Source organism: Populus nigra, chromosome 9 (assembly GCF_951802175.1).
Source record: "Populus nigra chromosome 9, ddPopNigr1.1, whole genome shotgun sequence".
Lineage (NCBI taxonomy): Eukaryota > Viridiplantae > Streptophyta > Magnoliopsida > Malpighiales > Salicaceae > Populus > Populus nigra.
In genome coordinates, this window is record NC_084860.1 from 14,374,567 (window position 1) to 14,388,401 (window position 13,835).

General features: G+C 30.6%; 1 protein-coding gene across 1 annotated transcript; it reads left to right on the plus strand.

The window, feature by feature from the left end:
- Nucleotides 1-8,592: 8,592 nt before the first annotated feature.
- LOC133703243 (G-type lectin S-receptor-like serine/threonine-protein kinase At4g27290) lies at nt 8,593-12,148 on the plus strand. The gene is made up of 7 exons (XM_062127703.1): nt 8,593-10,165; nt 10,392-10,526; nt 10,680-10,837; nt 10,907-11,114; nt 11,231-11,468; nt 11,550-11,700; nt 11,841-12,148. The coding sequence occupies exons 1-7, from the start codon at nt 8,872-8,874 to the stop codon at nt 12,144-12,146; spliced, it is 2,490 nt and encodes an 829-aa protein (XP_061983687.1). The 5' UTR covers nt 8,593-8,871; the 3' UTR covers nt 12,147-12,148.
- The last annotated feature ends 1,687 nt before the right edge of the window (nt 12,149-13,835 follow it).

Genomic DNA, 13,835 nt, shown 5'->3' on the forward strand with positions numbered 1-13,835 from the left:
GAGCCATGGTAAGCTGTCGATGACTTTTTTTTTTCTTCTTTTTTTTTTCTTCTCTTCTCGAGATTCGATCCAGGCCTTCTAAAATTTAAAGGTATCTTGTTTTTTTTATTAAATTTTATAATCAATCTTTTTATTCTTATTAATTTTATTTTAAATTTATTTTTGAATTATTTTATTTCAATTTCTTCTCTCAGTATTTGATTTTATTTTATTTTTATATCAAATTTAATTCTTATTGTTTTAATTGCTAATTGTTTTGTTTTAAATCCTTTTCTTGATGGATTTTTTTTTTCAATTTTATCTATCAACATTTGATTTCTTTTTATTTTGAAAAAAATAAAAAAAACAATTCAATAAAAATGGAATAAAAAAATAAAAATCAAAAGAATAATTTTCACTTCTTTTTGTTAAATTGGATTTTTTTAAGTTGTTCTCTTTAACATTAAAAATTAAACTTTTTATTTTATATAATTTCTTTTCGATAAGGTTATCTTGATCTCGTGATCATGTCATGAATTTAAAAAGCTAACTTGGTTGGACTTGGGTTGGTTGTTTTGTTTTTTCTGATTGATTTTAAATATTTGATTTGCTAAAAATTAAGTTTTGAATTTTTATTTTTTTTATTTTTGAAGTTAATTTCCAAGCGTGACAATTATAATACGAGGACTGATGACGACGATGAATGATAATTAATATTCTTGTTGACGTGTATGATATGATATTGGGCTTGTCATTTGACACCAATAGGGCCGACTTAACAAGGCCGAAATTGTTAGAATATCTGCCTAACTGGAGACATTTGAATCAATCTCTAAGGCTATAGTTTTGTTAATATTGGACTTAAATTTAGGATGGCCCGCCCATGATAATCAAGCCCAGTCCAAAGCCAAGATTCTTTGAACCAATCAGGACATGAATTCCTCGTAAGTGCACAAGGCAGTTAATCATGCATACGTTTATATAAGTTAGTTTTTCGAGGGAAAAAAAAGCTAGACAAAACATGAGAAGGGGAATATTTATATACAGAAAACCTGTACAGAAAACTCTTAAAACAGCTCTGCAAAAATTTTCCATGCTGTTTATGGCGCTTGAGTAGCAATACTAAAAATACTATATAAGTATGAGAAAACATTTAAAATATTCAAATTTTATTGACTCTTGTTTGACTTGTCAAAGTATCATAACAATAATATAGAAATTAAAATAGAAACCCTAGTAATATTGAATATAAAAATAAAATAGTAAAATTATTCCCTTCAAATAAAAAAATAGAAATTATAATGATACAAATTTGTGTCCTGTTGATTGGAAAACTATTTAAATTGGCTGCTGGATGATATAATTAATACCTTATCTAATGGCTAGTCTTAGAGACCAATTTCTTAATTAAAGAAATTAAGGTTAGATTAAATGGACAGAGAATTGAATTCTTGGGTTATTATGAATGTTTATCGACTATTTAAGAATTTGAAAATTTGAGTAATGTTAAAAAAATTATTATTTGGAAAGTCTATAAATGATTATGTCTATAAATGATTTAATGATGGGCTATGTATGCATTTAAAGATCTTTTTTGAAACGTGCATATTAGGGAGCTTAAGATTATTACTTTTTGTGTTATGACTATGCAGGAAAGAAAGACTCTACAATATGTACGTAATTTGTCACCTTTTGTGTTATGTTTGTAGGAAAGAAAATCTTCATATTTCATATGTCTTGTGCTTAATTGACCAAACCTTAGAATTTCCTTGTCAAGTACTTAGATTAATGTATTATATGTGATGCTAAGGTTGTTAAAATCATGATTTTAACACGACACGAAAAATATAATATAAACTCGGATAGTAAAAACAGATCGTAAAATCATAAGGAATTTTAAAATACATTAACAAAAAATTCATGCTTCAAATAAAAATTAATATATAGTTCAAGTACCTTAAAATACATGCTTCAAATAAAAATTCATACATAAATACATGTTTTAAATAAAAATTCATACATAATTTAAATAACTTTTCATTATCAATTGTAACAAAACAACTCCATAATTAAATACATCAACTTTAGATATCAATGAGTATGTGGCAGGTCTAGCTATTGAGAAATTTGCTATTTTCGCTCGAAATGTGGAATCGAGAAGAATATTTGTTGTTCAAATATCCTTGTGAACGATGCTTGGTTGAGTGTGTTCATGCATGTATTGCAGGCCATTGGCCACATCTAGTGCTACATGTAACCTTTGACTCCAAGTGAGGAAACCCGCAGAGCTTGAGGAAGATTCAGAGATGGGATGCAACCACTTTTCTAGTGACCCATTTTCTGCAAATTCATAGACCAAGAAGCGATTTCCTTCTCTGTCAAATCCAGATGACATCCCCATTAGTTTAACCAGATTTGCATGATTGACTTTCTGCAAAATCTTTAGTTCTTCTGTGACATCATCCTTGGTTTTCTTCACTGCCAAGACCCAACCATTGATTTTGGCCCTATATATTGATCCTCTTATCATATAATGTTCATTTAGATCCATCGTTCCCTCCATGATCTCTTTAACCTCATAAATGATCAGCTTGCCCAAATAGCCTGAAATAGTGAAACCCCTGGAAGCAGCTTATCTGGTGTGATCGGTGCCCGGTTGGTTAATTAGAAAAGGGGATTAGAGATTTGTTTGGTGAAAGAGAATGAGTGAAGACTGAAGACCGCGTGGCGTGACTGTGTATTTCCACAGCCAATAAGCGCCTGACAGCTGGACCATGGGGGAGGACATTTTGTTTCAGTGCATGCATTTTGTTACAATCGTAAAATCGGTCCTGAAATCGTGATTTTGCGCGATTTCATCCGATTATAACGATTTCACCCGATTTCATCCATTTTCGATTTTTTTAAACGATTCAGCACGTAAAACATGTTTTGACTTGTAAAATCGTATGATTTTACGAGTCAAAACATGATTTTAACAACCTTGATGCTATGTAATCTAATCTTAAATTCCAACTCTCTTAATTTATTTGCTAGGATATTGTATGTGTGTTTTAGATTTTATGAATTTTAATTAATTAAATTGATAATATGTTGTCTTTGAGTATTTTCAATAAATCTTGTTCTAAATATATGACTGTGGTAGCGGTGGTGTTTAAAGTGTTTTTCGCTTAAAAATACATCAAAATAATTTTTTTTATTTTTAAAAAATTATTTTTTATATCAGCACATCAAAACAATCTGAAAACATAAAAAAAATTTATTTAAACAAAAACAATTTTAAAATTTTTTTTGGGAGCATGGTCTGCACCGCATTACCAAACACGCTCAATTTGTTTGGATATGGATCAAAGATTGGAAATCTTAATTGAAGTAATACATGTTGTTGTCGATAACTTGAAGTGTTCTTGATATAGGAGAAACTCTGCCAAATATTTTGTAAAAGTTTTGGTGAGGATTTAAATGAAAAAGAAATTTCCTACTTTTCTTGTAATCATTTAGTGATTATTTGAATTTTGTATTACTAAATCTCGAGAATATTACATGTAAATAAAACTAAAAAAACCTTAGTAATACATAATATAGAAAATAAACTAAAAAAATCCCATTCAAATAGAAAAAATAAAAAAATATAATAATATATAATAAAAATAAAAAAAATTAAATTAACTATAAAAAATATTTATTTTTTCAAAAAATACTTCAACATTAATTTTCCTCCTAGATCATCTGAGCATGAGCATGAGAAATAGTTATATATTGGGATTTCAAAAAACTCTTCTAACTATATCAGAGGTACCTCTATAATTGTTTCGTGGAGAAATTAGATTGACTATTTTCTTTTACATTGATAATAAAACATAGATGGTTGGGTATTTTTGAATTTATTAGATATCTTATATATTGGGTGTTTTTTTTTACCACATTTCATTTTTTTTCCTCGAAGTACACAGATATTTTTTTATTCCTCTCTTGTTACCGTTACTAATAATTCAATGACGTACACTCTCAGTTTTTTTCTTTTTTCAATAAATATTATAAAGTCAAATATATATTATGGGCTCCAAACAATGCTATATCATTCAATTCCAATCAATAAAAAAAATAATTAAAATGTTATAGTTGTATTTGCAATTAATAATTAAAATAAATATAAAGATAAAGTATATTAGATGCGTCTTCCTCCTCTAATTCATTATATCTCTTTTCCAATTAAATTAAAGAAAATATGGTATCTTAATTTTCAATTAGAGTTTTCCATATGTTTTGAATATTTTTAAAATCTAAGAACTATTATATGAACATTAACTAAATTCAATTTTAAATTAATGGAAATTAATTTATATAATCTATATATTATTATATTACATGAACTTTCACATACAATTCATTGAGTGTTTAATGCAATTAATTTTAGCTACCCAAGAATTAAGGATATTGTATATAAGTTATTGACTTGATCTTTCACTCTGTTATCCTTCAACTATGTTATGGCTACCCAACACATTTTATGGGCTACTATGCTAAGCACATACTAGGGGTTAGATGAGACTTGGGTTAGATGAGCTTTTCATCATTGTCATTAAACTCAGTTTAATAGATTGATTGGGAATTTAGCAACTTGAAACCTAAGTCTAAAGTTAGAGCAAGCACGAATTTGACCGATAAAAACCTTTGTTTGATTTTGAAATGTTTCTTTTAGACTAGGATTTACATTTGTATGCTTATTTATTTATTTATTAAAATAACAAAATAAAAAGAAAAACCTTCGCAACATACTTCACTGACAATTATAATATAATTTGGTTTGAATGTTATATATTCAATTTAAATTAAGAAAACATTTCATGTTATGAAAACAAATATAATTAGGTGGGATTTTAACACATAATCTATCTCTTCACCACATATATCATTATCAATTTATTGTAGATTAGCTTTTTAACCCGTGCTACGTTGTAGGTTAAATAATTTTTTTTAGTAAAAATCATAAAGATGTCAGCAAGCCTAAAATCTGATGCATATTGGACAATACATTTTTAAAATATCAAAATTATAACATACTAGATGAAATATTTAAAAAATAGAGACAACGACATATTGAATTGATCCAAACCAACCTACAACTTGAGTCATGAAATCATAATAACTCTATAGAATACTAATAATAACAAATTAGAAAGTTTAATTTCAATAAATTAAATGTTAAAGGATAAAAAAATCAATTTGAAAAAAAGACAAAACAAAACAACTTGAGTAAACATAAAAAAAAAGGCAAAACTCACCAATCCAATCATGAAAATAAGATTTCCCTTTAAAATTTTTTTTTTTAAAAAATACAATGAACAATTCTCAACAAACTCATTGTCAAAGTATGAATTTGAAATATAAAATTAATTTTAAAAAAGTAATGAAAAAAACTTAAGTCAACTAGGGATAACATGTCAAATCCGCATCTTGCATCATAAGACTATGATAAATAAATAGAAAAAACTAAGCTTTTTTTAAAAACATTTTAAGAAAAAACAAATCCCGCCATAATCCAAAAAAACTATTATTGATGTGTGATTTTTTAAATTCTTTGATTTTGATTTTATTCAAATGAAGCTAATTTATGTTTTTTTTTTTTGGAAGGAAAGCCCTTCAAAAAGGAACCCAAGAGTCTTAGCTTAATGGGACCAGTTCGGCTCACGTGTTTGCCCACAAAATTTTTAAACTAGAGATATAGATGATTCATCATAAGCATCCGATTATGAAGTCCTTAGAAAATCAAGCATGGGGTTTTTCAATCCTAAAAATTATTTTTCACCTAGCTTTTAATGTAAAATACCTACAAAATAATCTAGAGACCCATATAAACCTTCTCATGCCTTAAAATGACCAAAAAAATAAAAAATTAACCCAAAACTCAAAAATCTTTTCGAGGTTAGATCTATTTCTTCAAGCCATTTCAAGCAAAAATAACATCCAAGCTAAACTCTTTCATCAAATACATGTGGACACTAAGATGGACTTTTTTTGTTGTCAAAATTGATTTTAATAGTTACTTTCTCTTTCTAGTATTGAAATCCAACAACTTTTCCCTCTCTATTCTCTAACTCAGGATTGAAAAATAAAAGAAATGAAGTTTTGTACTAAAATTAAATTTTATAAGTCTTTAGGGGCTGATAATGTATAATTGGAAAAGTAGAAAGATGAATTTTTTTGGACAAATTTTGTAACCTCCACCCATTTTATATGCCCTTTTCACTTCAGTCCTATATCTTTCAATTTCATATTTCCTTAACAATTTAATTTAAATTAGCCTTAGATTTGATTGTAGAAAGGTGAAAAGAAAAAAAAAAGATGAAAAGAACGAAACACTATGAATAAAGAGTCCATATGACTTTGTGAGGGGATTCATAATGTTTTTTTCATAGTGAATCTTCCCCATGGCCTAGTGTTTTCTATAATATAATTATAAAAAAAGTTAAATGGTATGAGAAAATCATTGTAAATCAAGAGACCTTTTACTATGAATTATAATAGTAGTTTCACTTTTAATTTCTCATCTTTTCACGAAACGCTTATTTGGCTTTCCTTTTCTTCTCATTCATTGCTTATTTTTTCTCATTTTAGTGACTTGGGTCTGGCTTGGTTGCTGCAACCACGCTAGACCCAAGGTAATTGGGTGTGACAAAAATACCATGAGTTTGATAACCCTTCAAAACCTAAATACCATGGATTTGACAATCATTTCAAACCCAAGCAAATTGGATCTGGCAAAAACACCAGATCCAAACTACTTGGGTCTGGCAACCATGGTTGGGTTTGGCATGATTGCCACCCAGGTGCGAGTCTGGCATTGTTGACACCTAGGCATGGGTTTGATATTGTTGCCAAACCCAAACACTTGGGTCAAAAATATAAAATTTTTTAAAAGCATGATTGGATTGCAAAAACAAATATTACCTCATTTAAGCATGATTTTTCATTCATATGCAGTATAATTTAATTGTAAACTCTTTTTTTATTTGTGCAACTTATTTTATAAATTTATTATATTCAAAGAGGAAAGAATGAAAAGAAATGTTATGTTTTCAGTGATTTATTTCATGTCTTCAAACATAAACTTTTTTTTTGTTGTGCATTATGGATGAAAATATACATAATGAAAACATATATAGTCCAGTATTGTTAAAAACAAATATAAAATAATGTTATCATTAGTGAAAAATCACAAATGACCACCTATTAAATAAACATTTTTTTTTGCATTGAGTTTAATTAAAAAAATATAAAAAATAAAAATTAATAAGAAAGAGAAAAAAGAAGAGAGAAGATAGAATTTCTATTGAGGGAATAACAAATTTATAAACATAAAAAAATAAATTATTTCAATAGAAAGATATGATTTGAATTTTTAGATCTAAAATTTTAAATTAGATTTTTATGATGATTTGTTGTTTATAAATAATATTTTAACTTGAATTTCTGTTTAGAATATTTCAAGGATAATTAAAAAATAATTTGCAAAAAAATTATAAGTTTCAATATTTTTAATTGTTACCTGCTCAGACCCAAGTCGTTTGGGTATAACATGATTCCAGGCCCAGATGCTTAGGTCATGCCAAACCCTGATGCTTGGGTCATGCCAGACCTAGACATTGAGTTAAAAAAGAGAAACAAAGAGAGAAGATAGAATATCTATTAAAAAAATAACAAGTTCATAAACATAAAAAAATAAACTATTTCAATTGAAAGATATGATTTGAATTTTTAGATCTAAAACGTTAAATTCGATTTTTATGATGATTTGTTGTTTATAAATAATTTCTGGACTTAAATTTCTATTTAGAATACTTCAAGGATAATTTAATTATTTTTTCTTAATAAAATAAAAAAATTAGAAGTCTCAACATTTTAATCATCACCTGTTTAAACTTGGGTTTGACATACCTGTCAGACCCAAAGTAATTAGGTCTGAAGTAAGACTCATGGGTCTTGTATGGCCGTTAGGTCCAAGTTACTTGGGTTTAACATGACTGCAAGACTTAAAACATTTAAAATATTCTTTATATTTTTAATATTTTTTTACATTTAATTTTTTTATTAATTTGCTGCAAAGTGCGAGCCAGTATACTAATAATACGTCAAAAGATCAACCTTCCAAACTTAAAAGATGAAATAGCAACATTAAAAAAAAAATGGCAAAAAAAAAAAGGCACTGCATGAACAGTGACTCGGAGCATTTTCATGCTAAAATGTATCTGAAAGGATATCTCTATACCTATATAGAGATTGAAACTAATTGCTTCTACGAGTGGGACAAATCTAATGTAAATATATCACTTTCCTAAAGACTTGGACCTGGGATCTTTACCTGAAATATTTTCATCACATGAATTACTTAAAAAAAAAATGAAATCAAACCACATATTGCTGCAATTCCTTTTTAATCTTCTAACTGACATGAGCATGCTCTCCGTGTATTCACATGGTATCACTGGTATAACGACAGATAAAACATCGGTTGTTTGAGGGAACCCTTTATTGAAAATCTTGCTTCCTTGTTAGCCGTGAATCAGATACTCGTGACAACAATAAACGCAGAGATTCAAGCTGAAATATGGAGACGAAAATTCAAAAGCAAACCTCAAACAGTGCAATTGAATCAGAGCCAGTTTTGAGGTCAAGACCACCCTCGTTCTTACATGAGATATAGCATAAAGCCAGTTGACTCGCATCCATGGTACCAGGTCTTACGTGCGGGTCATCCTTTATTTTGACAAGTTTATCTAAGCTCATGATTCTTCTCTTATCCTTATGTGTAAATGCCTTTAATGCTGAGCTATATCATATTTGGTCCTATTTGGCAGTCTTATTTTCTGTGTATTACACCATCAAGTTTCAATGAAGAGAGGCATGAGGAAAACAGCAGGTGGCCTTCTAGGACTCTTTGTCTACTCCTTTCTACTCTCCACCATTAGAGTCTCCAGTGCTCCAGACATCATTAGTCCAGGTCAATTTATCGGAGATGGTGACACAATAATTTCAGCTGGCCAGAACTTTGAACTTGGATTTTTCAGTCCAGGTAGTTCAACAAGGAGATACTTGGGCATTTGGTACAAGAAGTTATCTACTGGAACTGTTGTTTGGGTGGCCAACAGAGAAATTCCAATCTTCGATCATTCAGGAGTTCTATATTTCACTAATCAAGGAACTCTTCTTCTTCTAAATGGCACTAAAGACGTTGTTTGGTCATCTAATAGGACCACACCGAAAAACAATCCAGTTGCTCAACTCTTGGAATCAGGAAATCTTGTTGTCAAAGATGGAAATGATTGCAACCCAGAGAGTTTTTTATGGCAAAGCTTTGATTATCCAGGCGACACCAATCTTCCAGACATGAAACTCGGAAGAAACTTGGTTACTGGTCTAGACTGGTCCATTTCATCTTGGAAAAGCTTGGATGATCCTGCTAGAGGAGAGTATAGTGTTGGAATAGATCCTCGTGGTTATCAACAACTAGTTTATAAGAAGGGGAGGGCAATACAATTCAGAGCTGGATCATGGAATGGCATTCGTTTTACAGGGACTACTAGATTGAGACCAAATCCAGTATATAGATACGAGTTTGTGTTGAATGATAAAGAGGTCTATTTCAATTTTGAGCTTCTAAACAGTTCAGTGGCATCGCGGTTTGTGGTGAATGCTTCAGGAGTTGTAGAGAGGTTGACCTGGATATCACAAGTGCATAGATGGACTCGCTACTTTGCTGTTGGTGAAGATCAGTGTGACGCTTATTCCTTTTGTGGTTCAAATGCTAAATGTAACATTGATAAGTCCCCCGTGTGCGCATGCTTGGATGGATTTGAGCCTAATTCTGCCAGAGATTGGAGTTTCCAAGACTGGTCTGGTGGGTGTGTTAGAAGGACTACCTTGACTTGTAATAGAGGAGAAGGATTTGTGAAGCACACGGGAATGAAACTGCCAGATACATCGAGTTCATGGTATAACACGAGCATCAGCCTCAAAGAATGCCAGGAGTTATGTTTGAAAAACTGCTCTTGCATGGCATATGCAAATACGGATGTCAGAGGAGGAGGAAGTGGATGCTTGCTTTGGTTTGGTGATCTGATTGACATGAGAGAATTTGTCAATACAGGGCAGGACCTCTATATACGGATGGCTGCTTCATATCTAGGTACTCTAATGGTTCTAACCATTACTTCTTTTTTAGTTTTCTTCTAATAGCAAAATTAAACAGTACCTTGAATCTGTAAGATTCTCATGTTTGTTCTGAACTTCTTGGCAACCCAGTAATTTGCAAGATTGAGATATTTAGTAGGTAGCTGTGTTTAGGTTCAGACAGGTTGCAATTGTACTAGTTGCACTTTTAACATCTTCTAACCCTTCTCTCAATTATCAAGATAACATCAAGAGGAACGAAAGAGCGAAAGGCGAGATGCTAGTGGGATTCATAGTCTGCCCGATTTTATTGGTCACTGGAGTTTCTGTACTAGGATGGATGTTTCATAGGAGGAAAAGGAAAATTAGAAACCAAGGTAAAATCAGTTTGCATTTGGTTTTGGTTTCTTATATTTCTCCAATTCTGGACAGAAATTGATCAGTATACTTACAGAAAGACATGTCTGTGTCTAGCAGCCCAGTGATCATCTTTCAACTAAAAACTTGAATCGTTCTACTGTTGTTTCCAGGGAAGATGAAAAACATTCTTGAAATGGATTATGATAACCACAGCAGGAAGGAAGAGCTGGAGTTGCCGATAATTGATTTGAGCACAATAGCAAAATCGACCGGTAACTTCTCAAGCAACAAGAAGTTGGGGGAAGGTGGATTTGGACTTGTATACAAGGTAAAAAAGCAACAATTTTTTGAACAACTATATCAAAAGTGTATAATGATTTTGAATTGCCATTTCTAGGGTACATTATATGGGCAAGACATAGCAGTGAAGAGGCTTTCAATGTATTCTGGACAAGGGATTGAAGAGTTCAAAAATGAAGTTTTGTTGATAGCCAAACTTCAACACCGCAATCTTGTAGAGCTTCTGGGTTGTTGCATTGAAGGAGACGAAAGAATGCTGATTTATGAATACATGCCCAACAAAAGCTTGGATTATTTTATTTTTGGTTAGTCCCTTTCCATATCTTCAGACTTATTATAGGTTCCATAAAGGGTAATTTGCCATTGTTTTTTGTTTTGTTTTGAGCTTTTAGTTCTTGATAGCACTGATTTCGATCTTCAGATCAATCAAGAAGCAAATTACTGGATTGGCCTACGCGCATTAGCATTATGGATGGAATTGCTAGAGGGCTTCTATATCTTCATCAAGACTCAAGGCTCAGGATTATCCATCGAGATCTCAAAGCCAGCAATGTTCTGCTAGATACTGATATGAACCCAAAAATTTCAGACTTCGGAATGGCAAGAATATTCGGCGGAAATCAAACTGAGGCAAATACAAATAGAGTAGTGGGAACATAGTAAGTATACTAAGATCCATCCTGTAATTCAATCTATGATGCTTTATATGAACTCATTTTTACTTTCAATATTATTTTCAGTGGTTACATGGCTCCCGAGTACGCTGTTGAGGGACTCTTTTCTGTGAAATCGGACGTCTTTAGCTTCGGTGTATTAGTATTAGAAATAGTTAGTGGAAGGAAAAACAGAGGATTTTTCAGTCATAATCATCACCTCAACCTTGTCGGACATGTAAGTGTACAAGAATCTTTCTGTGTTGAACAATTAATCACACTCACATTCATTGATAGCCATTTCTGATTGCATGGTCAAGGATAACAGAGATAAACGTAAGGTGAAACTGAGTGACTTGAGTTTTTGATATGTTTCAGGCATGGAAACTATGGATGGAAGAGAGGTCTTTAGAACTGACTGACAATACATTAGGTGCCTCTCACGCCCTGTCGGAAATAATACGATACATACATGTAGGTCTGCTATGCGTTCAGCAGCAACCTGATGACAGGCCGAACATGTCAACTGCAGTTCTAATGTTGGGCGGTGAGAGTTCATTGCCTCAGCCAAAGCAGCCCGGTTTTTTCCTAGAAAGGAATGTTCCTCGTACAGAGTCTTCCTCAAGTAATTATAAATCTACTTCAACAAATGAAATCACCATGACAGTGCAATATCCACGTTAGAAGACCACCACCCAACAACACTTCACCTTAGAAGGGTAGGAGTTACTGGAAAAACGCAAGAACCAATTTAATATTGTTATTTGTTCATCAATTGCGAAGCTGGTGTTTTACAGGGTTAATCTGAACATGAAATTGTATTTTAGAATCTGTTTGTTTGTTCGAAGTAGTTTTTTTTTATTTTAAACATAATTTTCTAGAAAATAAATTATTTCCCAACATTTAATCATATCATAAAAATAAATAAAAAAATATTTTCTAGGAATTGAGCACGTCATAAAAAATAAACTAGAAAATAACTTATTAATTTTTTTTTCTAGTTTATATAACATATATTTGCAACAGTCAGAATTTCCTTTCTATTATGAGATTTTTCCTTGTGTTTTCCAAAGAAAAAAAAATAAAAAAAAACTTTACTAGAATAGAATAAAAGCTTTACTTTTTCTTTGAACATAAATCATTTTATTTTTACAAACTTTTTATAAGTTTGCCAAACATAAAAAAATTAGAAAAATAACTTTCAAAAAAATGTTTTTCCAGCAGCAAACAATTTGAGTGACAACTTTGTGTTGTATCATTATAGACTGTGATATCTTCATGATCAAATTAACAATAAACTAAAACTGCTCAGTGTTTCATTGTGCAAGTCCATAGTGAAACACTGAGTTGTCTTCTTCTTCTTCTTCTTCTTCTTCTTTTTCTTCTTCCTTTTCTTTTATTTTTTTTTTGTTTTCTATGCCTTTATGGGTCTTTTTTTTTTGCTTTTTTCTTTGTGTTTTTTTAATGAATTTTTTTGTTTAATTTTTTTGTTAATGTTAATTTTTTTATTTAGTTATCAAATTTTCATTACACGGATCCCAGGTTTGACGAGTTAACCTGAAATTTGTTTTTTGCTTTTTTTCTTTTTAATTAATAACATATACTAAAATTGATCAGTGTTTCACTGTGCAGTCCACAGTGAAACGCTAAGTTGTTTTTTTTTTAATATTTTTTTTGTTTTTTTTTGCTTTTTATGCCTTTATTGGTTTTTTTTGCTTTTTTTGTGTTTTTTTCTTTTAATGAATTTTTTTGTTTAATTTAGTTTGTTAATGTTAATTTTATTTTTTTTAGTTATCAGACTTTCATGACATGAATCCCGGGTTTGACGGGTTAACCTGGTTTGACGAGTTAACTCAGATTTTTTTTTTGCTTTTTTTAAAGTTTGATGAGTTAACCCGGAATTTTTTTTTGCTTTTTTTTCTTTTTAATTAATTTTTTTCTCGTTTAGTTTAGTTTTTTAATGTTAAATTTCTTTCTATTTAATTATTAGGCTTTCATGACATGTATCCTGGGCTTGATGGGTTAACCCGTTAATTTGTTTTTCTATTTAGTTATCAAACTTTTATGATGTGAATCCCAGGTTTGACGGGTTAACCTGGTTTGAAGGGTTAACCCAGTTAATTCAGATTCTTTTCTTTTTCTTCATTAGTTTTTTTTCTTCCTGTTGGTTTTTTTTCTTTGTTTTTTTAATTAATCTATTTAATTATCACACTTTTATGACACAACCTTGCAGCTAGACCCACATTCAAGGCTCTTAAGTCCGGTGTTGCAGCCAGACTCACTTAAACTTGAGTCATGTAAGTTTAATAATATTGTTAATATTATAAATATTACTCTTGGGTCAAGCGTCGCAGCTAAACTAAAGGCTCTTAG